This window comes from Lynx canadensis, chromosome B3 (genome assembly GCF_007474595.2).
Source record: "Lynx canadensis isolate LIC74 chromosome B3, mLynCan4.pri.v2, whole genome shotgun sequence".
Taxonomy (NCBI): Eukaryota; Metazoa; Chordata; class Mammalia; order Carnivora; family Felidae; genus Lynx; species Lynx canadensis.
The window spans coordinates 32,538,711-32,563,838 of NC_044308.2; the positions used below are offsets into that span (position 1 = coordinate 32,538,711).

At 38.0% G+C, this 25,128-nt stretch overlaps 1 protein-coding gene across 1 annotated transcript in view; it reads right to left on the minus strand.

Moving 5' to 3' along the window:
- NEO1 (neogenin 1) overlaps positions 1-25,128 on the minus strand; it is a 193,858-nt gene that overhangs the window by 33,834 nt on the left and 134,896 nt on the right. Inside the window, exons 11-17 of the mRNA XM_032593504.1 lie at positions 20,362-20,516; positions 17,760-17,908; positions 17,249-17,387; positions 11,510-11,559; positions 10,436-10,583; positions 6,207-6,317; positions 4,893-5,087 (exon numbers count right to left, since the gene is read on the minus strand). Of these exons, the coding sequence (XP_032449395.1) occupies positions 4,893-5,087; positions 6,207-6,317; positions 10,436-10,583; positions 11,510-11,559; positions 17,249-17,387; positions 17,760-17,908; positions 20,362-20,516 (947 nt within the window). The remainder of the gene's footprint in view (positions 1-4,892; positions 5,088-6,206; positions 6,318-10,435; positions 10,584-11,509; positions 11,560-17,248; positions 17,388-17,759; positions 17,909-20,361; positions 20,517-25,128) is intronic.

Sequence of the window (25,128 nt, forward strand, 5' to 3'; positions counted from 1 at the left end):
CACGTGCCATCAAATGCAAATACATATCTCCAGTCTAGACCTTTCTTCTGAGCACTGGACCTCTATGTTCAACTGTCTATTTGGCATGCTCCACTTGGCATCTCCCTCTCTGTCCCCACTTCAGATCTACTCCAGTGTTCTCTAGTTTGTAAATGGCACTATGTATCCTGCTGCTCAAGTCAGAAACTTGGGAATCATAAGACCTCCCTCTCCCTCCTCCCCTTTATGCAAATGATCAAGTCTTGTTGATTCCACCTTCTTGCCTCTCACCACTCTGCCTTGTTCTCAGTGCTCTATGCTCTTTACCGCTATCTTTCAGTTCACTGAGCACCGTGAGCTCTCCTACCACTGGGCCTTAACATGTGCAGCTGTTCCATGTGCTGTGATACAATCACCCTTCTTTGCCTGAACGGTGCCTGTTCCTTCAAGAGGGCTCATCCCAGACTGGACTAGCCTCTCTGGTTATAGGCTATACCACCTCATATCTCTTCCTCAGCACTCTAAACAATTTGAATCATCTCAAAATAGTATTATTTCTAATAATTAGAATCATGTCTGTTTGAAAGTCTGGGATATTGTAGGTGTTCATGAAATATTAACTGACTGAAAGATCTTCAGAAGACACTAACTTTAATTTGGGTTAAATTACGATAGAATATGGGATATATCCCGGTGCAGATACCCAGTTAGCAGAAGTTTACATCAACTGGAAGGAGAGAGCTGTTGGTTGATTAATGAATTCCTAAATGTACTTTTTCCACTTCTGACTTTCTTCTTTTGTTTAACATTACATGCATTTTTGATCTATCTGTGTTGACAAACAGCTCAAGCTTACTTCACCTAATGCCAAATTAAACATTTTTACTATTTTTCAATGTCCACTCTCTTTTCTAATAAAGTCTGTTTATTCTTCAGCACATGCACTGCTCCTTCTCATTTTCGTTTTCAAACACAATCATGACTCAGTCTTTCAAGTGCAGGCTAAGCCTCTTCCTTGACTGCTCCACTGTTACCTTAACTAGCTCTCTGTTCTCTGAACATACTTCACATCAACTCATTTCATTGTTTCTTGTGTTTTCCTATTAGACTGAAAGCACCTGAAGGTCAAGGACCATGTGTACTGCAGAGGATCTTCATTTGAGCAGCTGCATAAAGGAAACACCACAGAGACACTTTTATCCTACCAGCAAAGCTTTTCGTTTGTTCTCCTACAATTGCCTTATAAGACTGTTTCACATGGGGAATACTTCCTAGGTTAGCTGTGCTGTTTCTTCTTAAAGGAAAAAATACAAATAATGTTTCTGAATAAAGCATTAAATTGCTGTTTATTCTCTACCAGAAAAGATGAAGGTAATTCATTTGTTAGGCACGTAAAGTCATTCTTAGGAAAGATATTTACAAAGAAATGATTTGAATAAAAAAGTTGGTCAGGGCAGACTCTGAATTTCAAGAGAAGCCTTTCAAAGAAAGATCTCTATAATGATAGCCTAATTTGGAAAAGTAATTACAGCTACCAAAATCAGTTCATTTTCTATTGTAAAGTATTACTATTTCTCAAAAAAATTTTGGCTTTGTAAATCAACTTTCAGGTGTAATTAGCATACAATAAAATGTACCCACTTAAGTATACAGTTTGACTTTTGACAAATATATATACCTGCCTGTGTGATCACTACCACAATCCAGACAGAATATTTTCAACACTGCAAACAGTTCTTTTGTGTCCCCTGCGGTCAATTCCCATCACCCCTGTCTCCTCTGGCAACTACCGATCCTGCTTTGTCACCGTAGATAAATGATGCCAACTCTATAATTTCATAGAAAAGTAGTAATGCAGTGTTTGTGTTTGGCTTCTTTTGCTCAGCATAATGTTATGAGATTCGTTATGTTGCTGTGTCTATCCACAGCCTATCCCTTTCAATTGCTGAGTACTCCATTGCACAGATACAATTTACCATTTACCTGTTTACTCCTTTTAGATTTGTGTAAATATGTATTTACTTTGTGTAAATATGTATTTTTATTCCTCTTGGCTAAGCATCTATGAGTGGGAATGCTGGGTTGTGTGGCCAGCTTTTTAAGAAACCTCTCAACTGTTTCAAGTGGTTGTAACCTCAGATGTTCCCACAACAAGTATGAGTTCCAGTTCGGCTGAACTTTGCTGATATATAATCAGACTATTAATTTTTAGCAGTTGTAGAGAATGTGAGTGGTATTTTGTTGTGATTATATTTGCATTTCTCTGATGATTAGTGATGCTGAGAGTCTTTTCATGTGCTGACTGTCCACTCACATACCTTCTTTGGTATATTGCCCATCAAAATCTTTTGCCTATTCTTTTATTAAGTTGTAAGAGTTTTTATGTTTTCTGGACTCAAATTCTTTGTTAGATATTTGAATGAGGAGTATTTTCCCCTAGTCTGTGGCTTATCTTTTCATTTTATTGGTGTGTTTTCAAAAGATGAAATTTTAAATTTCGATGAAGTACAATAGATTAATTTTTTAATTTTGTAACTTATGCTTTTTTATATCTTGAGAGATCCTTACCTACCTCGAAGTCATGAAGGTTTTTCCCTGTCTTTTTCTGGAAGTCTTATAGTTTTAGCTCTTGCATTTAGATCTGTTTTTGTGTATGGTGTGAGATAAAGGCCAAGGAAAGTTCCTTTTCTTTATCATACAGGTATCTAATTACTCCCATACCTTTTGTTGAAAAGACTACCCTCTCCTTACTAAATTATGGCAGCGTGTTTGTAAAAAAAAAAAAAAAAAATCAATTAACTCTATCAATCAAAAAATCATTTCACTCTATCAACCTATGTATCTATTTCTGGATTCCATTCTGTTCTATTGATCTATAACACCGACCTTTGTACCAATACCATCACAATGTCTTGATTACTGTAGCTTTATAATACGTACTGAAATCAGGCAGTGTGGGTCTCAGAAAACACTTGAATAAATGTTGAAAAGACCACACTATCTGATTCTTCATTTTAAAAAATGTTTGGCTATTCTAGTTCCTTTGATTTTTAGAATTAAGTTTATCAATTTCTACTAAAAACCTGCCAGGACTTTACTTGGAGTAGTACTGGGGAGAACTGTCATTTTAATAAAATCATTTTCTTTTAATAGTATTATCCAATTTATAAACATGGTACCTCTATTTATTAGTATATATAGTATTATCCAATATATATAGTATTATCCAATTTATAAACATGGTACCTCTATTTATTTAAGTCATCTTTAATTTCTCTCAGCAATAGTTTTCTAATTTCCAGTACAGACCTTCTACATATTTTTAAAGTTTATCACTAAGTATTTCATATTTTTTGATGCTATGTTAGTATTGTTATTTTAATTCCAATTTCTGTTTATTGTGAGTACATGGGAACACAACTATTTTTGTATATCAACTCTGTCTCTTGTGACTTTGTTAAGCTCACTTAGAGTTTTTACAGATTCCTCAGGATTTTCTACCTTGATAACAGGAAGTATGTACAGTGCAGATACTGGTTTCTAAATATCATTTTCCAAAAAAGAAATCAGTGTTCCTTGGAGAAATGACTGATTCAAGGGCTAAGGGCAGGGAAAATATCTTACTGTGTCACAAGGAAGAAAGTACCCACAGAAAGCTGGAAGATGTCAAACAAAAGAAGTGGCTATAAAGAGACTCCCACTGGCCATTCTTTCACTAAGGAAGAAAAGGAAAGCGCTTCTGTATCAAAGAATGCTGATGAATGTAGAAGTAATAGAATTAGAACTTCACTTGGGAAACACCACCACAGAACCTGTTAGGAAAATGCTAAAACAAGTGAGTGAACATCTGACGACAAACAAGATATTTACAAAGACTCAAGGTATCTCCCCAACAAGGTATTTATTAATTATGAAGGAAAAAACCAGTAACCTTATGTTGGAGAAATGTGGCAGATACCCTCTGAACCAAGTGATTGATTAACATCACCTAGCATTAACATCACAGCCTTTCACGTGCCTCCTGTTGTGATGCACTGACAAGAACACAACGTATGGATGCCATTTCTTCCAAAAATGGGTAAGCTGACTGTAGTGAGGAAACATGAGACAAGTCTAAACTGAGAGACATTTTACAAAATATAAATGGTCTATACTTATAAAAAATGTCACAGTAATAAAATATAAGAAAAAAACAAGGCACTACTCTATGTCAGAGAAAACTAATGAGACATGATAACTAAATGCAGTAAGTGACTCTGGACCAGAAAACAATGTTTTTCTTTTATTATAAAGGACTTTAATGAGATAACTCGTAAAATATAAATAAAGTCTATAGATATTGTCTCAGTGTTAACTTGCTGACTTTGATAAATGTACTATGGTTATATTAGAAAATGCCCTCAAGTTTTAGGAAACTCACATAAAAGTGTCAGAGGGCAGAGGGCATCACATGTATAACTTACTCTCAAATGTTTCAGAGAAAAAAATATGTATGTATAGGAAGATAGAGAATGATAAAGCACATATGGTAAAATGTTAACCTTTGGGGTCTCTTGGTGAAGGATATATAGGAATTCTTTGTAGTTTTTAAAAGTTTTCTGTAAAAATAAAGTTATTATACAATAAAAAGTTAAGGGGCACCTGGGTGGCTCAGTTGGTAGTGCATCCAACACTCTTGACTTCAGCTCAGGTCATGATCCCAGGATCGTGGGATCAAGCCCCGTGTCAGGCTCTGTGCTGAACATGGAGCCTGCTTAAGATTCTCCCTCTGTCTCTGTCTCTGTCTCTCTCTCTCTTTCCCTCTGGCCCTCTCTCCCATCTCTCTCTAAAATAAAAAAATTTTTAAATTTTTTTAAAAAGTTAAAAAGAAAGAAATTCCATGTGCATTTACTTCCTCTACTCAGCATACATACCCAGATTTTCGATGGTGTAATATCGTTGTTTATAGTCCACTTTGATGGTCTGGGCATGAGGGCTGCCAATACCATAACCAATGGCATAACCTCTGACCACAATGTTCTGATTCTCTGGAGGAGTCCAGCTTACTACAATGCTAGTGACAAGTGGTCGGACGTGAAGAGAACTAGGCACTTCAGGAACACGAGTTTCTGGGAAGGAAAGTAGAAAAACAGGACTTAGAATATTTCACCATCCTTGGGTCATGGTGTTTAGCCTCCTGTCAAATTATTTGGGGCTAAGATTTTTCCATTACACCCAAGAATTCACAGAGAATCTGTATATATAGTGAAGTATGGCCTGTGGTTTTACCACATTCTAAGAAGAAAACAAAACCCAAACAGCCTAAAATACAAGACAATGAAATATTAATTTGGAAGGGAAGGCAAAGGAATCTAAGAACCTCTGCCCAATGGGGAAAACAAATAAACTGCCTTTCAATAACTACTCATTCCTCTTGGTCCCACATCTGAGTCCCAGACTCAACTAGGTAGAATGAGAAAGGCAGAATACCAACTAATTAGAAGCCTGTTGTCAACAGGTGATCAAGTATCACATTACAGCAACTGTATCAATTATTTACTCCTCTAAGTAATGTAAGTCAGAAAACAGGAAACCTTAGAACTACATATTGATTTAAATGGTGGGAGACTAAGAGGCTTAAAAAAGGTGGCAATTTATAGTATCTTTCAAATCCATCACTTCAAGGCATAACTTGCTATCTAAATTTAAAAAGTGGTAAGCCAAGAATGAGAATAAGGACCGGGGTCTTTTGTCTCCTAAGTGCAGTACCAGTGTCCGATAAAGACAGACACAGACACACACACACACACACACACACACACACACACACACACACACACACCCTATATGGAGGTACTCACTGAACACAGGTGAGAAAAAGGGCAAGGTGTGCAGGACTAAGAGAAAAGGGGAACTGTAGCTGAAAAAGGAGGGATTGATGTGGCTCAGTGTTAAATTTTAGATTATCCATCTACTCAATGGCCTTGATAAAAAAACTAGACTTAAAGCACCTGTACATTTTATTTGTTCTGGTTCTGCTTAAAGGGACAGATCTCTAAAAGCCACTGGGGGAAAAAAAAGCATTCTAGGAGACTTGCTGCATTACAGTAAGGACAGCAGTGTAATATATTACAGTTCACAGATTTAAGCCACATACACCACCAAATCTGTGGCTTTCCAGTTTAAATAATTTAACTACAGTTAGTTAGTACCTAGCTTCTGCCAACCCTGTTGATTGTTGTTCTTACCATCTAAATCACTTTCAAAAGTTTCAGCAGACAGCCAGTCAGTAGCCGGGCCTGTGCCATTGATGGTTAGAGCAGCCACTCTGAAATTATATTCAGTTCCCCGATCAAGACCTGAGACCCAAACGAGGAGAAAAAAAAAAAAAAAAAAAAAAAGAAGACAAGTTGAAACAGATTTGGAAAACAGAAGATTAACAATTTGTCATTAACCAAGTATCCCATCCACCAACTCCATACACAGCTACTATCTTGATAAAGTTTCAGTTAAAGTTAACATAGCACAAGCAATACATCAACACAGCTCAGAGGAGCTCCCCACATCTCCAGGAGAGGCTGAAGCCCACACAATCAGGAGGAAAACCAATGATTAAAGGTCCCAAGAGATTACAGACTTTTTTTTTTCTTTTTTTTTTTTTTTAAAGAGTCTGAAGGCCCCTCAGAGATCATTTAATGTAATCTCTTCACTTTGTTACTAAGGTAGCTAAGGTCAAAAAGAGGTCAAAGATAATGAAAGAATCCTAACAAAGAAACAAAGTCAGTTGGTCTCAGAAGATACCCAAGACCAGAAAATAACTCAAAGATGTAACTCCTGCTGGGTTACCTCAACCTCTGTTCTCTGAGTCATCCCCATAACAAGAGTAGAACAATTTTAAACACCAAATATGTCCTGGAAATCTTTTCGCAACAGCCTACCTGCCCATAAACTTAGGAATAAGCCCTTTCTATTATGCAATTTTTCATAATGACTATCAGTAATAAACCTGCCTATGTACTGAAGGCAACAAAAACCCACATGTAAAAGTCTACCCTACAAAATAGGGCAACAGGCAGTAATATGGTCAGCTATTCATATTATTTACACATCCATTTTTTTCTTCTGTTAAAACATAACATAAAATTTACCATCTTAACCATTTTTCAGCGTACAGCTCACATGTATACATCTTTTGAGCACTTAAATACTAAATATAGCCTTAGATCTCATAAGGTTGTGAGAAATGATCCTACCTCCCCATATCGAAATATTAGGTTCTTTGGCCAGCAGCATAGTACAGAAGCTCTTAAGAGAGAACCTGAGAGGGAGGACACGGCCAGGATGCAGCGTGGCTCAAAACAATCCTGTCACACGTGAGAGATGGGTGGGAGGTTCTGTTCTCAGCAGGCCCACCCTGAAGCTGGTTGCCCACAGGAGAAGCAACAAGCAGGGCAGGAGGAGGAGTCAAATGACTGGGCCCAAGTCAGTTCAACCTGTCACCTCCCTGCATACACTGAACCCAAAAGTGCCAGAGAGGGTTGTGCATGTGTTTATGACTGTTAATAGACAAATAATATGGACTACCGGCAAACATGGCTCAACTGAGGTCCTAAAAGAATTCAACCAATCAGATTATCATTCCCTCCCTGTAGGTGAAAGTCAGAATGTAAGAGAGCACGTAAGCAAGTGACAGTGCACACGCCCATGTGAGCAGGAGACATGAGTGTAAAGAGGCTGAGTTCCTCTCCCCATAAGTAACCTACATAATGCAGACTAAAACTAAGGCCCACACTTAATGTTTACAAAGACATGGCAGAATGTGTTAAGTGCTGTAAGTGGCATAAAACGAAGAAACAACAATTCCTTCTGGCTACCACTTAGTCATATTTGTGTTTCGGTACAGGATCCTGGTAATCCACATTGCTAATACTTATCAAGCTTCAAGTTAATGCGCCAGGAGAGCAAAGATGTCCATTTTTGCCCCCCCCCATTGTGTACCTAGTGCCAGCACATATGAACAAAAGTTCAGTATAGTCCATTAAACAAATGAATCCATATATGATTTTAAAATCCAAGGATTTTCTCGATAAAGAAAAAGCTGTTTTGGGGGCACCTGGGTGGCTTGGTTGTTTAAGCAACCGACTTCAGCTCAGGTCATGATCTCAGTTTGTGAGTTCGAGCTCCGCATCGGGCCCTGTGCTGACAGCTCAGAGCCTGGAGCCTGCTTTGGATTCTGTGTCTCCCTCTCTCTCTGACCCTCCGCTGCTCACGCTCTGTGTCTGTCTCTCAGTAAAAAATAAATGTTAAAAAAAAATTATTAAAAAAAAAAGAAAGAAAAAGCTGTTTTTAACATGAAGGTGATTACTTGGCTTACATGTCAAATGTTTCATTGAGAAAATGAACAGTCTCCTCATGGTCCAGGACTACACTCTGTTTTTATATTAGTAACAGGAACAGTACCTGGTACACAGTAAGTATCTACTACTAAATATTCAAAATAAAGGCCTTACAGATGGGAAATGTTATCTGTATTTGGTATAAAATCAGAAACGTTTTTTTTTCTCATTTTTTTAAACGTTTATTTTTGAGAGAGAGACAGAGACAGAGCACGAGAAGGGGAGGGACAGAGAGAGGGAGAGACACAGAAGCTGAAGCAAGCTGCAGGCTCCGAGTTGTCAGCACAGAGCCTGACATGGGGCTTGAACCTGTGAACTGCAGGATCATGACCTGAGCTGAAGTCGGACGCTCAATTGACTGAGCCACCCAGGCGCCCCAGAAACTGATTTTTAAGAACATAGAAGATGCTCCTCTGTGAGATGTCTCAGCAACACTACTTCAACTGTGTTTACACGCTGAAGCTTAGAGCTGTGGGGTTCCCGTGAATAAATTAAAAGACTGAAAGCTACCCTAAGAGACAAACATTCACCTGTTTTGAAAGAAGTCAATCCCATCTGTGAGCTGAGGAGTAAGGAGAAAAGCGTGCTGGATTACCAGAGCAAAGTTTCCACTACAGAGACTCAATTAATTGTTAGAGATTCCTACCATTACACTTCCTGACCCCAGATCTTGGTTCTGCCAAGAATGTGACCCCTTGGGCACAGCAAAGAGGTTGATGTCACGCTTCTCTCCCCAGGAGGGAAGCAATGTAAGGGAAATTGAGAGCTCCTCAAGGGAGATGAAACTAATTCTCAGGGCTTAAATAATGGTGACAATATCTCCAATTCTTGTAGTTCTCTTCTACCAGCTCTGCTGGGAAGCCCCAAAATGGCTTCTTAGGGGCATCTATCTCTGTTCCTTGTAAGCATAGTCCCAATATCCAAAGAGCAAAAAGCACTTCATGTTTCTTCTCATGCTTCTCCTGCAAAGCCAACTGGTCCTTGCCGAGCCCACTCTACTCCCCTACCTGAGGAAAGAAGTGGGGGCGGGGGGCGGCATTCTGTCATCTGTAGAGGGAATCCATATTAGAGATGCAAGAGGGTCCATTTTTACCAACTATGCCACCTGCTCTGCTGCACAAAAAGGGAAAACTGCCCAAAAGGAGCTATCCCTGACAGAACTTTCTAAAACTTATCATGTAGCAAGTAGTAGAATGATTGCTACACTGCTATAGCTATTCACAAACGTTGCTTCGGGCCACATATACATGAGTGGTGTCCGTGTTATGTAGACCTCTGCTAACAGCTAGACTGAGCAGATTCTTGGCCTAGACAGCTTTGTTTTACCTTCTTTTGAGATTACAAAAAAATGAAGACTTAGGATGGTTCGACTTACTATTTTTTGACTTTGTAATGATATAAAAGTGATACACATGCAGTAGAAACTGTACTTTGAATTCTAAATTGTGATCTTTTCCCAGGCTGGTGATATGAAGCACAGTCTTCTCTTGTGATGCTGGGTGGGGTCAGTGGCAGCACCCAGTCAACCTTGTATCACGAAGGTAAACAACTGATACACTTACAAAATTCTGTTTTTCACTCTAAGTACAGTATTCAATAAAGCACATGAGATATCCAACAATTTGTTATAGAATGGTTTTTGCGTCAGATGGTTTGGCCCAACTGTAGGCTGATGTAAGTGTTCTGGGCATGCTAGGCTAAGCTATGAGGTTTGCTAGGTTAGGTGTATTAAATGCATTTTCGAGTTAGGATATTTTCAAATTTTGATGGGTTTATTGGGACATAACCCCACTGTAAGTCAAGGAAGATCTGTATCTATATATTCAAAAAAGAAAATGTGGAGACTACAGAAAACCCCAAGTGAAGAAATGAAACTCAAACACAATCTCAAGACTCAGATAACAGAACACTTAACACTATTTTCCACTAACTTGATTATCAGGTCAGAAGTAGACTGAATTAATTCTCTTGCACTGTTTTCACATTAAGTCACCAGCTCAGAGTGGTCATTAGACTAACATAATTCAACTCCTGAGAAAGACGCTGTCTCCTAACTTCTGCCCACGTGCGGGGCAGCTTACCTTCAATCAGCTGAGAGAGCTGTGTCCCAGGCACCAAGGTCTCCGTGACGTCACTCTTTCGGGAGGCCTTTCGGTAGCGAATCTTGTAGCCAGTAATCTGACCATTCTGTGTGGCTGGAGGAGGTGGCTGCCAGTGAATCACAATACTCTGGGGAAGACAAGAATATTGGGAAACGACCAAATCTATCAAAAGCTTGGTCCTGTTTTGTATATTATTATCCTGAATGCACTGACATTTTAAAGGCAGCAGGGTGCTCGGAGTTTTGCTTAAGGATCACTCAAAATTACTTTTCAATTTTAAAATCTTTAATGATCGAATGGGGAGATTCCAGTTGCAGGTAGTATGTTCTGGGCCCTTATACATTAGGCAAAAGTCTCAGAAAAGTTTTCATAAGGAAAATATAAGGTCAGAGGCACATGGATTAGAAAGTAAACTATGGTTTAGGTGTAAGGTGCTCTCTTCTATCTCCACTGTGGAACAGCTGAAGTTGGGCAATTTCTGCCAAAAACTCTTCAAGAAGGGAACTGTTAACTAATAGTGGTTTTTGACGAAAGGAAAAGGGGTCCTATGGTACTTTTTGAAAGGACTGAGTGTCTCAGGTGTCAGTGAGCCCAGAAGGGCTCTGGGCCTTTGAGAGGCACACGTGGTCTTCAGTGAACAGGGACTTGACTATGAGGGAGTCTGAGCACATGCAACGCTCTGACAGATGTCCACCTTCGGCTTTGCACTGAGCTCAACGCATGGAACTGAGGGGTTATGGTATCATAAACTTACTTCTTTCTACCTTATCACCAATGTTCTGAACTGCTGAGATTTATAATGTCATGATTTGCATAACTGCGATACATCTGCAGAAAAGACTATAGTAATTTTGGCATGAGAGAAAGGCAGTAAAGTTAAACAGAAAATCCTGGAGTCGGTTTCCGAATTCAGTTTTACTGGCAGGTGGAATATCTATGACACCTTATTTCTCTGCTTGATGACAAGTCTTTTGACACAGACTCTCCCTGTCTATAAGCCCTCCCGAGACTTAACAGTATGCTAGTAAAAATGAATAGCAACATAAAGTTTACCTTTGAATTTCTTACTTCTAAGGACAGATTCTGAGGAGCAGCACTGGGAACTGGACAGGCAGAAAAAGAAAAAAAAAAAATTTTTTTTTTTTTTTTTTTACCCATCATGTGACATTCCTGGCCAGACTTTATACAAATGTGCATCTCAAACACTGATTATACAACTTGCAGATCTAAACCTAGCTGCCAATGCCCTCATGTTGATAGAAGTATGTGGATAAGGTGTGGCCATATTTGACTGACTTAAAAAAAAAGGGACACATTCATATAAAGGCCCCCATATCCAAGTTAGGTTGCACCTTTGGGGAGTCATTTCAAGGAAATGACATTGACTCTAAACTTTTTTAGACCCCATATATACATTCTGAACCTTCAACATATCATTCTGAATATTCTTGGTGATAGCATATCTTTACCTAGGGGAAGACCTACAAATTTTCTGGAAACAAGTCTAACGAATATGGCGAGTAAATGTACTGGGTAATGTTGTTATGAGCCCCAAATATGAGGTGCATAAATCAGTGAGCTCTGCATTCTTGTGGGGTTCCTAAACTGGTTTTGAAGCCAATTCCCAAGTAGAGTAAAGAGAGATATACAATGACAGCTTCAGTAAAGGGGCCATCTGTTTTCCCAAGACAAATTCTATTGCAGGGAACACTCATTTTGATGTGACAAGTTTGGGACTGCTGGTTAAACAAATAGCTGCATAACTTTAATTTCTCATGTATGAGAACACAAGGCAGGGCATTCTCAAATTTTATGATCCACACACCTTCCAGCATCCCTTTGTAGAAACTACAGCAGGCAAAAAGAATTTAAGTAAACCTGATTAATTTCCTCTTCACTCACAAAATGCTGACTTTAACTCATTTTCTCCTAACGCATCCACGGAAACTTCTGTCTCCCTTTCTCTGACATTTGGTGACCAGATATATGACTCAGTGCCCACTGCTCTATATGCTTCTGGAGGACAGACACTATTTCTTGCTCAATGTTGTATTCTGTGCTAAACACAGTACATCAGGCCTCAACCCAGAGATTTAGGCAGAGAAGGCCTCGAGTAGGACTCCAGTGCATTTTGAAAAAAGTCTATGAATGGTTCCAATCATCTCCTGGCTAAGAACCCCTGACTTAGTTGCAGAGGCAGCCAACATAGCTGTTGCTGGTGTCTTCATCTTCTTCATCATCATGACTAAGATTTGCTGCCTGTTCCTACATGGCAGGTAGTTAATCCTTACAACAATCCCACAAAGGAGTTTCTATAATCATTCCCATGGTATAGATGAGAAAGCTATAGATGAGGTTCAGGGCAGTGAACCTGACCGAGTTACTTGTTTCGCTAATGTAGGGAAAGAATGGTCTTAATCCACAGTGCTGCCCTTAACCACCATGCTCAGACACATTCAGTTCCCATGACAGGCACTGTAGTCAGCATTCCAATGAGTGCATTGAAACTGGTTCATGTGTAAGTTTAAAAGCCTACATTAAACATTTTTTCTCTCAATTTTTCTCAAAAGTCCTGACCAAATGGCTTATGTAGTTGGCTAACCAAACTATAATTTGTATTTATATTTCCCAACTTTTTATCCTGAAAAAATGCCAAGCACACAGAAAAGAGCGGCAAGAATAAGATATTGATTTCTACATATTCTTTTCTTGGATTCACAAATTGTTAATGTTCTGGCACATCTGCTTTATTTCTCTCATTATATTTATACTTGCATATTTATATATCTACGTACTGTTTCTGAACCATCTGAGGAACAGCTGCAGTCATCATCATACTTCGCTCCTAAATACTATATAGTACGTACCTCCTAAGAACAAGGATGTTCTCCAACAAAACTATAATAAAACAATCACATTCAGAACATTTCATCTTAACCCAAAAATATTATCTAGACATCAGTTGCATTTCTATATGCTAGTAATAAAGCTGCAAGATAAATTAAGAAAACAATCCCAACTACAACTGCACCAAAAACAATAAAATACCTAGGAATAAACTTAACCAAGGAGGTGAAAGACCTGTACTCTGAAAACTACAAAACATGGATGACAGAAATTGAAGACAACACAAACAAATGGAAAGATATTCTGTGTTCATGGATTGAACAATAAATATTGTTAAAATGTCTATCCTACCCAAAGCAACCTACAAATTTAATGCAATCCCTATCAAAATACAGACAGCATTTTTCACAAAACTAGAATAAATAATCCTAAAATTGGTGTAGAACACAAAAGACTCTGAATAGCCAAAGCAATCCTGAAAAACCAAAGTATCCAATCCCAGATTTCAAATTAACCTACAAACCTGCAGTAATCAAAACAGTATCATATTGGCACAGAAACAGACACACAGATCTACAGAACAGAGATCCCAAAACGAAACCAACAATTATTTGGTCAATTAATCTTCAACAAAGGAGGCAAAAATACTCAATGGGAAAAAGACAGCCTTTTCAACAAATGTTGCTGGGAAAACTGGACAGCCACATGCAAAAGAATGAAAGTGGACCATTTTCTTACACCATACACAAAAAAAAGCTCAAAATGGCTGAAAGACCTAAAGGTGAGACCTGAAACCATAAAAATCCTAGAAGAGAACATAGGCAGTAATCTCTAGTATCAGGCACAGCAACATTTTTCTAGAAAAAATGTTGTCTCCTGAGGCAAGGAAAACAAAAGCAAAATAAACTATTGGACTACTTCAAAATGAAAACTTCTGCACAGCAAAGGAAATAATCAACAAAACTAAAAAACAATTTACTGAATGGGAAAAGATATTTGCAAGTGACATATCTGATAAAGGGTTAGTATTCAAAATACATAAGGAATTTATATAACTCAAAACCAAAAAACCAAATAACCCAATTAAGAAATGGGCAGGAGATATGAACAGACATTTCTCCAAAAAAGACATACAGATGGCCAGCAGATACATGAATAGATGTTCAACATCACTCATCATCAGGGAAATGCAAATCAAAACCACAATGAGATATCACCTCACACCTGTCAGAATGGCTGAAATCAAAACCACAACAACAAGCGTAGGCAAGATGTGGAGAAAAGGAACCCTCTTGCGATGCTGATGGAAATGCAAACTGGTGCTGCCATTCTGGAAAACAGTATGGAGGTTCCTCAAAAAGTTAAAAATAGAATTACCGTATGACCCAGTAACTTCACTACCGGATATTTACCCAAAGAATACAAAAACACTAATTCAAAAAGATAAACGTACCCCTATGTTTATTGCAGCATTATTTGCAATAGCAAAACAATGGAAGCATACCAAGTGTTCATATATAGATGAATGGATAAAGATGCAGTATGTACACACAACCACCCACCCACAAAATGGAATATTACTCAGCTATGAAAAAGAAAGAAGTCTTGTCATTTGCAACAACATGGATGGAGCTAGAGAGTATAATGCTAAGCGAAGTCAGTCAGTCAGAGAAAGACAAATACCATAGGATTTCACTCATGTGTGGAATTTAAGAAACCAAACAAATGAAGAAAACAAGAGACAAACCAAAAAAAAAAAAAATCCCCAAAACAATAACAACAAAAAACCTAGACTCTTAACTACAGAGAACAAACTTCCGGTTGCCAGAGGGGAGTTGAGTGTGGGAATAGGTGAAATAGGTGAAGGAGATTAAGGGTACACTTATCATGATGAGTGTTGAGCAATGTGTATGGAATCACTGAATCACTATATTGTACACCCCAAACTAATACAACACTGTATGTTAACTACACTGTAATTAAAAATTTTTTAAATATTAAAAAAATAAATTAAAAAAATTATGTAACATACCTAATATTTAAAATTGCCTACCTAACATTAACTAATTGTACCAATATTATTCTTTATAGCTAATTTTTTTAATGTTTATTTTTGAGAGAGACAGAGTGTGAGCAGGGGAGGGGCAGAGAGAGAGGGAGACACACAGCAGGCTCCAGGCTCTAAGATGTCAGCACAGAAGCCTAATGTGGGGCTCAAACTCACAAACCGTGAGATCATGACCTGAGCCGAAGTCAGATGCTTAACCAACTGAGCCATCCCGACACCCCCCTTTATAGCTAATTTTACTCCCAGATCTGGAAGCCAGTTGAAGATAATACACATTTTTTATTTCATGTCTTTATTCTTCTTTAACCTAGATTATAGTAGGATATTCCCCATTTAAAAAAAATTTTTTTAACACTTATTTATTTATTATTGAGAGACAGAAAGACAGAGCATGAGCAGGGGAGGGGCAGAGAGAGAGAGGAAGACACAAATCCGAAGCAGGCTCCAGGCTCTGAGCTGTCAGCACGGGCCCTACAAGGGGCTTGAACTCACAAACCGTGAGATCATGACCTGAGCCGAAGTTGTACGCTTAACTGACTGAGCCACCCAGGCACCCCCCTCACCCATTTTTAACATCTATTTATTTTTGGAGAGACAGAGAGAGAGAGAGACAGAGAGAGAAAGAGACAGAAAGAAAGTGGGGGAGGAGCAGAGAAAGAGAGGGAGACACAGAATCCAAAGCAGGCTCCAGGTTCTGAGCTATCAGCACAGAGCCGGACGCGGGGCTCAAACTCACAAACTGGGAGATGAAGACCTGAGCTGAAGTCAGACACTCAACTGACTGAGCCACCCAGGTGCCCCATGATACTCCCCATTTTTTCCTCTGAATAGTCTGTATACTTTTTTTAATTGTCCTCCCCCACCTTTTCTTTCATGAGACTCATATTTTTTAAGAATTCAGGCCAGGGGTGCCTGGGTGGCTCAGTTGCTTGGGCATCCGATTGCAGCTCAGGTCATGATCTCATGATCTCACAGCTTGTGAGTTCGAGCCCTGTATTCGGCTCTGCGTTGACAGCTCAGAGCCTGGAGCCTGCCTAGGATTCTGTGTCTCCCTCTCTCTCTCTACCCTCTTCTGCTCATGTTCTGTCTCTCTCTGTCTCAAAAATAAATAAACTTAAAAAAAAATTTTTTTTAATTAAATAAATAAACAAAAATAATTCAGGCCAGTTTAGTTTTTTTTGTTTGTTTGTTTGTTTTTTTTTGGTAGAATTTTCCTGTTAGACACATCCAAACTAAGGAAAATTCTATAAACAAACAAACTGGCCCAGATTCTTAAAAAATATTGCTTTCAGAAAACAATACATCATATACTTATTAATTGTAATAAATGCCATTATCTTCTGTTCTATTATAAAAATATTTTTTTAAAAATGCTGGTCTTAACCTACTCAATGCCCTTGGCAGGCTGTAGTTTGAAAAATACTGCTCCAGATCATGGTTATACGAATATAAGTTAGCTTCAAAATGCAGACAGAAATGAAACTGTCACAAAATACTCAGAATTAAAAAGAGCCATTCAGAACACAAATATGATTGCTAAGTCAAGGAAGCCAGCCTTCCATCGGTCCTGGAATGGTCTTTGTTACGAACAAGCAACACCATTTACTTACACAAAAATAAAAACACGAGAAACTATTTAGTACCAGGCACTACATGTTCTGTACTCTCAGTAAATCTTTACAGCAAACCAATGAAGTTGGTATTATCTACATTTCACACGTAAGGAAGCATGCTTAGACATGTTAAGTGACTGAAGTCCAGAAAAGGGGTAGAACTGGGTTTGAACTGAATCTTCTTGTCATCAAAGCCCATGACCTTGCTACTAGGCCACCAGGGCCCCCAAGCACGGCACGTGTTCCAAAGGAAGAAAGACTCACCATCTGACAACGTTCGAACAGCAACATCTTGTGTGGAGACTCCAGGACCATGTTTGTTGTAAGCCACCACTCGGAAACTATACTCTGTGTATTTTTTCAACCCATTAACAGTATGGGAGTGACTTGAAACGTCAACATCCTTGAATAAAATAAAACAATTTCCATGGATACAACTCAAGCCAAAAGACATGCTGTGAAATAATGCGCTATACAAATTCTATATTTGATACAATACAGATTTTTATCTCTTTTACAGAATGCTACCTAACAAAGTGGAATAATCATAAACACTGGCAATTTACTGGGAAATACTGCTTGTTGTTTAGTGACCCTTGCTGATAAAAAATACAGAATAAAACTTGGTACAAAGAAATAGAGTCTGCTGACTTTTCATTTCCTATATACATCTTTTTTATTCTCAGATTTCTAGACAAGCAAGTATTGAGTTTCGGAAATATATTTCAACTCCACTATTCCAATCAATGGATGAAAAAATGGCTTCATCTTATACCTGTTCTTTATCAGTCCCTTTTTCCATGTAGTACAATTTGTAATTCTGAATTTCCCCATTGCCAGACAGAGGTGTTTCCCAGGTGACAGTGATGGACGTAGGTGAAGCTGCATGTGCTCGGATGTTAGGTGCTGGGCCAGGAAGCTGAACTAGAAGGAAAATTTTGAGACAGTGAGATATGAGTGATATTTAATATACTCCTCAATAACCATTCTCAGCAGTAATGTCATTTTGGCCATGTTTTTAAAAACAATAAAAACTGAGAAAACGTTTTGATGGAAGTGGCTTTAGGATAATATATAATTAAATGCATTGCCCTGTTTATGACTCAAATTATAACCAAAAATGATCTGTGAGGTATCTCAAATGTATTCAATGAAAAAAATAAACATTGCAGAATTTTTCCTGTGGTTTATAAAGTCCTAATTCTTCAGTAGCACACAAAAACAGCCATCACAAAAAGAGAGCCTTCTGGAGATTAAGAGCACACTTATCATGATGAGTACTGAGTAATGTACAGAACTGCTGCATCACTGTATTGTACACCTGAAACTAATATAAGTATGTTAGTTATACTGGGATTAAAGTAAAAAACTTAATAAGAAAAAAAAAAGAGAGAGCGCCTTTTTTTTTACCAGGAACTGGGGAAATGATGATGGACAGGGTGCCTGCCCGCAAAGAATTCCCAGTCTAGAGGGAAGTCAGACATATAAGTGTTACAAATAATGTCACAAGTGCTAACAGATTTCGTGATTGTAACAAAAACATAAAGAGAATACACACTTTGCTTTGGGAGGGGGTGGGGAGGCAAGGGAAGGACTGGGGAAGACTTCTGGGAAGCAAGAAGGAACAGCTTTCTCAGACACCAAGGGGAAAATTATTCCAGTCAATGGGGATGATACGTGAGAAGACAGTGTAATGTGGTTCAGGCTGAATACTGAATAAATGTGGGAGGGAGAATGTTTAAAAGGAGGACACGAGCCAAAGAGCTTCTAATGTGCTGCTGTGGAGTCTGAATTATCTCTTGTAGGTGTTAGGTAATTACTGAAAAATTATGAGCAGGAACATGACATGACATGATCAGATCTGTATTTAGAAAGGACATGTGAACACATGCATGGAAGAAAAACAGTATGGGAATAAGACTAGATAAAAGAATAATGATTTTAAAAATAGCTACCATTTCCTGAATGCTTATAATCAGTCCGGCTTAAAGTGCTTTACGCTTTACATAAATTTCAATTATGTCTTATTTAATCCTTGTACTAACTCACATGAGAGGGATACTACTGTCATCCCTATTTACACATGAGGTTGAGATTAAGAATCGTTCTTAAATGATGGGAAAGTTAGTGAGCAGTGGGGCCAGGAGTTGCACACTTTCTGATTCTAACACCTGGACTCAAGGAGACCAGTTAGGAGATTATTACAACACCCTCTGTGGGATGGTTAGTCCCCTGATTGTCCAGCTCTACCTCCTACAACAGTTCCCATACCTTTTTACTATATTCTTTTTGTCTGATAGGTTCCAGTTCCAATTCATACACAAATTCTGGAAGTTGCCTACACCTACACTTTGGTAGACAGTCTATATTTGAAAACAATTTCTCTGGTGCTAGTGTTTCTGCAACAGAATCCATTAGATTTTAGGAGAAGGGGAAAAAACTAGCAAAATGTAAAACAAATTGGATTTCTTAAATAACAGCACCACAGTTTGACAGTTTTGCTACCAAAGTAGAGAAACCTAAATGTGGTTATTCTGACAGTTGTTTCTTTATTTAGCCATAAATCATGTTATTCATTTAATGTTAAGAGCATCCTTTTGTGCAGCCTGACAGGTGGGATTTGTCACACTTCTCCTGCTACGGAAAACTTTCCTCTCACTTATCAAAGGAAAAGGAAAACAAAACAGTCCCCCAATTCCCTTGAAATCACTTTCAATATATTCACTGGATAAACATAAGCAAATATTATCCTTAAAAGGCACTAAGAAATTCTTCCATTTAACCTGCACAGTGGCATAATAAATGGAAAACATTTTCAGATGGTTTGTTCAGCTAAACATGTGAAATATTTTCTGAGGACTGACTCCAACACTTACACCTTCGCCCGCCACAGGCTGAACACCTCCAAATGAAGTGTAAGTCTCTTTCTGCTAACTTGTCTTTTGCCAAAACATGTTATAGTCGCTTTCCATCCCTCAAATACCCTCAAGAGAATCAGGTTCCCCTTCCACCTACATTCTTATTTCACCTCTTTCTTCTAATCAAACTCCTTGACCAAAAGATTGTGCTGCCTACTTTCCTTAGAATAATAGAGGTACAATATTAGATAGAAAGGATCAGAGGAAAGACGCTAGAAGACATCTGAGGTAGGTCTTACGGGATCAATAAAACTGGACTGTGTATCGGCAGAATCATATTGCCTTACACCATCTGCTACTGTTTGATGGGAATTAATTTTATCTGCCCTAATTCACAAGTCCTTGATGGCAAGGAACTGGTACTTTCCGCACTTGCTATAGTACGCAAGGCTACACAGAAGACAGACCTTGCTATAAGTCTACCTACAGGTATGGCCAACAGACAGGTGGAAGACTCACCCTCAGGCTGTGTTTCTACTCGGAGTGGAGCTGAACTTTCTCCAGAGCCATGTTTATTTTGAGCCATAACTCTAAAGATGTACACAGTGGCTGGCATTAGGTTTTGAATGGTCACCTGCATTTCTCCTGGGCGACTGGTATTCTCAACACGTTCCCTTTAGACAAAGAGGGGTTTGGAAAGAAACAGCATTGATTAGGAATACTTCTAGAATGTGCGGTTTCATTTTCACTGCAAGTCCTATAGATATAATACCACATCAAAATCTTAATTGAAGTCAAAGAACTCTCAAAAAAGCAAACCTTTGGGGTGGAACAGGGCACAGAATACAGACACTGGCAAAGAACAATGTCACATGTGCCTGATAACTTACTGACATTTTGCTTAAACATGACTGACTTTGCAGGTCATAACCACAACTTCCTTTCAGAGAAGGCACAGACAAGGATCTTCTCACTGCCATTTCAAATGGGACAGCTGGTCATCAATTTTGCAGGCTTTAGGAATCACTGAGTTTTTAAGGAGTGATTTCCAGGGAGACAAACAGAAGCTGATTACAGGTATGACCCAATTATCAAAGAAAATACCAAGGAAGTCTGTGTATATTTTGGATAAAAGACCCAATAAAAAGAAAACTAGAGATTAACACTTTTAAAGTTGGGAACATTAAACATTTAAATGAATCCTAAGTAATCCAATTTTTAAAATAAGCCAATCCTGATACTGATTTTCATAACTTATTTGTTAAAACAAATACTCTTTTTGAATGATTTCCAAACTGATTTGAAATATTTGACAAATTTTATGACAAACAGGACAAATGAATCCAGTGGTCTGGTGCTATGAACTGAAAACATAAAAGCAGTTATTTGTTTTCTCTATCCTCAGGGTCTGTGTGTCCACACTTGGGTCCATAATTATGTTCAGCCTACTGTATGTACTATAATAAAAACTAATTCATATGACACAAGCGTTTTCAACAAATATTGTGGAAGTATTCATTCACTGTATTAGACAAATAGCTGGCCTTTATGGATCACCGATCATGTAAGGAGAGCTCTGTATCTATCCTGACAGTAATAAAAAAGGCCCAAAACTACTCTGTGGAAGAAATTACCTGAAACCACATAATCAATTGAATTAAAATTCTTACTTTAAAATATTGGTAATTTTCTCTGAAATCACTGATTAAAATTAATTTAGTTCTACATGACCATACATCAATTGGCCTGATTGTATGTGAACATTTACATTTCAGATATTTGTGTTTTTCAATAGCTTTCTAGCTTTTTTAAACTACCTCATTTTAATTTAAAACAAACAAACAAACAAACAAACAAACAGTACCCACATCATACTTATAGAGTGTCTGTCTCTATATGAGCAGGTAGGTCCACTGGAGAAGAGCACTATGGGAACAGTTACTGCTCTAAGATACCTGAGGTACATACAGGTACTTTTCTCTTCAGCTAACCCTCCAAATCACAACATTTAAATGGAGGATATGAGCTGATTTCTTACACTTTGAAGTTTCTGACCTTTGGTCTGATCACAAATGATTGCTGTCTGGTATGTTACACTTTACCCAAAAAAAGCTGCCTGTGAGAGCACAGGTGGTCTGTTCTGCTCACTCTGTACATAAAAGTTCAAACAAAAAGTTAATTGTACAAAAAAGCTGAGACTATCTTGAGAAAGACAGTTGGGGGAGGCACCATTTTACTTTAAGTTGAAGTGAGTGTCTCATTCACATTCACATATTACATAAGAACTGAGCAGAATGCTCATACTGCAGCACTCACAAACGTGTGCAGATGCATGAACGGAAATTTGCCTTCTGTACGTAAACCTTTGTATAGTAATAATAACGTGTATATTTTTTGTTCATTCCTATGTGAAAGGGAAAAAAACAAGAGAAATGAGTGAAGAGAACTAAAAATCTGGAATAAATTTCTATAGAAGCATTACAATTAAAAAAAATCAGTAATAGGTATGATTCCTTCAGATGAAATAAATACCCAGCACCTACCTGCAAAAGCTTGTAACACTAGATTGGTTTGAGGTCCCAGAACCATGTGTCTGTCTAGAAAAAACTTTTGACTTGAGGACAAGATCCAGGGTGAGTTACAAAGTACAATTCTCATAAATGTGTGACGTTACAATGGAACTTGGGTTAGAATGTGTTAGCTAAGAATCAAGGAAGAAAGACAAAGGTATTTTTTATATTAAGACAGTGCTGGGCTAGGCGATAAGAGCTTCAATTCTACTTTTGGCAAGCTACTAGCTTTCTAGGGGACTGTAGGCCAATCATTAATTCCTTCTGAGCCAGAAAGCAAATATTTACAGACAAAATGGAAAATATTATGTAGTTACTTATATAACCTATTAAAATGTAGCCATTTGAAAATGTAAAAATATTCTTAGCTCCTGGGTCATAAAAATAACAAGTCTGGTTTGGTCCAAGGTCCAATATACTTGCCTTGTCTTCCTGCCTTGCCAACTCCTGGGCTCAACTTATAGCTAAGGTTTCGTCCAACTCTGAAATGCTATTAATTTTGGAATAACTCACTCTGTTTTTTTCCATTTAGTGCCTAATATCAGAAATGCACTTCTATTACACTAAAGGCATTGGGGAAAAAAAAACAAGGTGAACATTTCCTAGATGCAAACGCAGAGGAAGGACCCTTTGAAATCTCAAGAAACTCTGGCACCCAATACACATGACCAATATATGACCAAGACACATACTGCCACCTGGTGGTTGATTTTTCCAATGCAGGAAGTGGAAGGCTTTGTAAATTCCTCACACTGCATTCTGATTATAAGTCTATGAAGAAAAGTTACGACCCTCGTTTTTCAGATGGGAAAAGTTAAGCTTATAAAGGTCAAATAAATTCTATTTATAAAACAAGTGAGCAGGATCTAGTCTTCTGACTTAGTGTTCTTTCTACTCCTTCATTGCTTATATTCAGAAATCATAAGCTTCATTCACAAATGAAGTGACAAAAAAATTAGTCTCCAAGAACCTTCCTTTGAAATATTCCCCATATTTATCCTGTCCACTCCAAGTCACGGCTCTCCCTTTCGTCCAGGCCATACCTACCACACGACTAGGTTAACTACCTGATTTGTCTCGCTGACTTTATTTCTTCTCCTCTTCTATGTAGTGCTCATAAACTACTAAGAAAAGCTAATAAAATCACAGTGCACACTTGCTCAGGAGTCTAAAATGGTCCCTTCTTAACTGACTGTGTCCAAATTCTTACTGGCATTATGACATCTGGCTCCAAGCTTCCACTTTATTATAATCTCTTACTAATTCCTACCAAAACTCTGGGCCACTTAAGCCAGCTTTCTTACTTTCCCATCCTTCAAACACCAGACAGACACATTAAGTTGGATCCTCCTTGCATCTCTTCTTCCTTTATATATACTTGCCTTGTCTTCCTGCCTGACAATTTAATTTTAAATTGAAGTGACAGATTCTCATTAAAAACAAAAGTATATATAGTTAAAAAAAATCTGAAAGTCCCAGTTTTTCTCTCTCCTCAAAGCATGTCCTTCCCTGACACCTAACCATGGCATGGACTGACCTGTATCTTACCAGATCTCTCCATGTCAGCTTTTCTCAATCTTGGCACTAGCGAGCTGCTGGGCAGGATAATTCTTTGTTGTAAGGGGCTGTCCTGCACATTGCAGGACGTTTATCAGCATCTGTGGCTTCTACTCATTGGACATCAGTAAGCATCCTCCCTCATCTCAGTTGTAATAACCAAAAATGTCACCAGACGTTGCCGAATGTCTCCCAAGGGATGGGCAAACTGCCTGTTTGAGAATCACTGTTCTAAGCATTTACATACACATCAAAATATATAGACACATCATTTAAAAATTCCTATATCACATTTCATGTGGATATACATATATTAATTATGTGCTCATTTCTCCATGAATGGGCATTTACTTTCATTCCTCTTTTCATTCTTACAATGCTACAATAAACATTTTTATGAGTGCCCTATGCATACCGGTTATCTATAGAACACCCAGAAGTGTAACTGTTGGGCTGACAGGTATATGCATTAAAGAGATAAAAAAAATAATTCTGCCAAACCACTTTCTCCAAAGGCTACTCTTATATTGCCACCAAAAGCCTAGAGTGGATTTCTTCCCAGCATTTAACTTGCTTAACACTAGATATTATCAATTTAAAATCTTTGCCAACTTTGTAAGTGAAAAATGGTTTCACTTTTTGTATTATTACATTGTATCTCCAAGACTACAAGTGATGGCAAAACCTTTTTTAACTTTAACAGGCTTTCCATTAACTTCTGTTAATCATCCACTTGTACCATTTGCCTCTTGGAGTATCTTTTAGTTATGACTTATAGGAGCTCTTTATATAGACTGGATGGCAATATTATTTTCTTATAACTGTTACCAATTTTTCCCCAGCTTATCACTTGATGGTTTGATTTTGTTTATGATGTTTTATCACATGGAATTTTACATTGTTGTATAATAAGCTTTGTATATCTCTCCTGTTGTGGCTTCTGGATTTCCTGTCTTCCTTTAAAAGGCCTTTCAAACTCAAATGATAAAGCAGTTGTATTTTCTTCTAATACATTTATAAGCTTTAAAATCTCTTCATCTATCTATAATTTATTGTCATACATGATATAAGACAGAGCTGTAGAACTTCCATTCTTTCCACCAAATGGAGTCAATTATCTCAACATGACTTCTTGAATAAGCTGTTACCTCTCCATTGA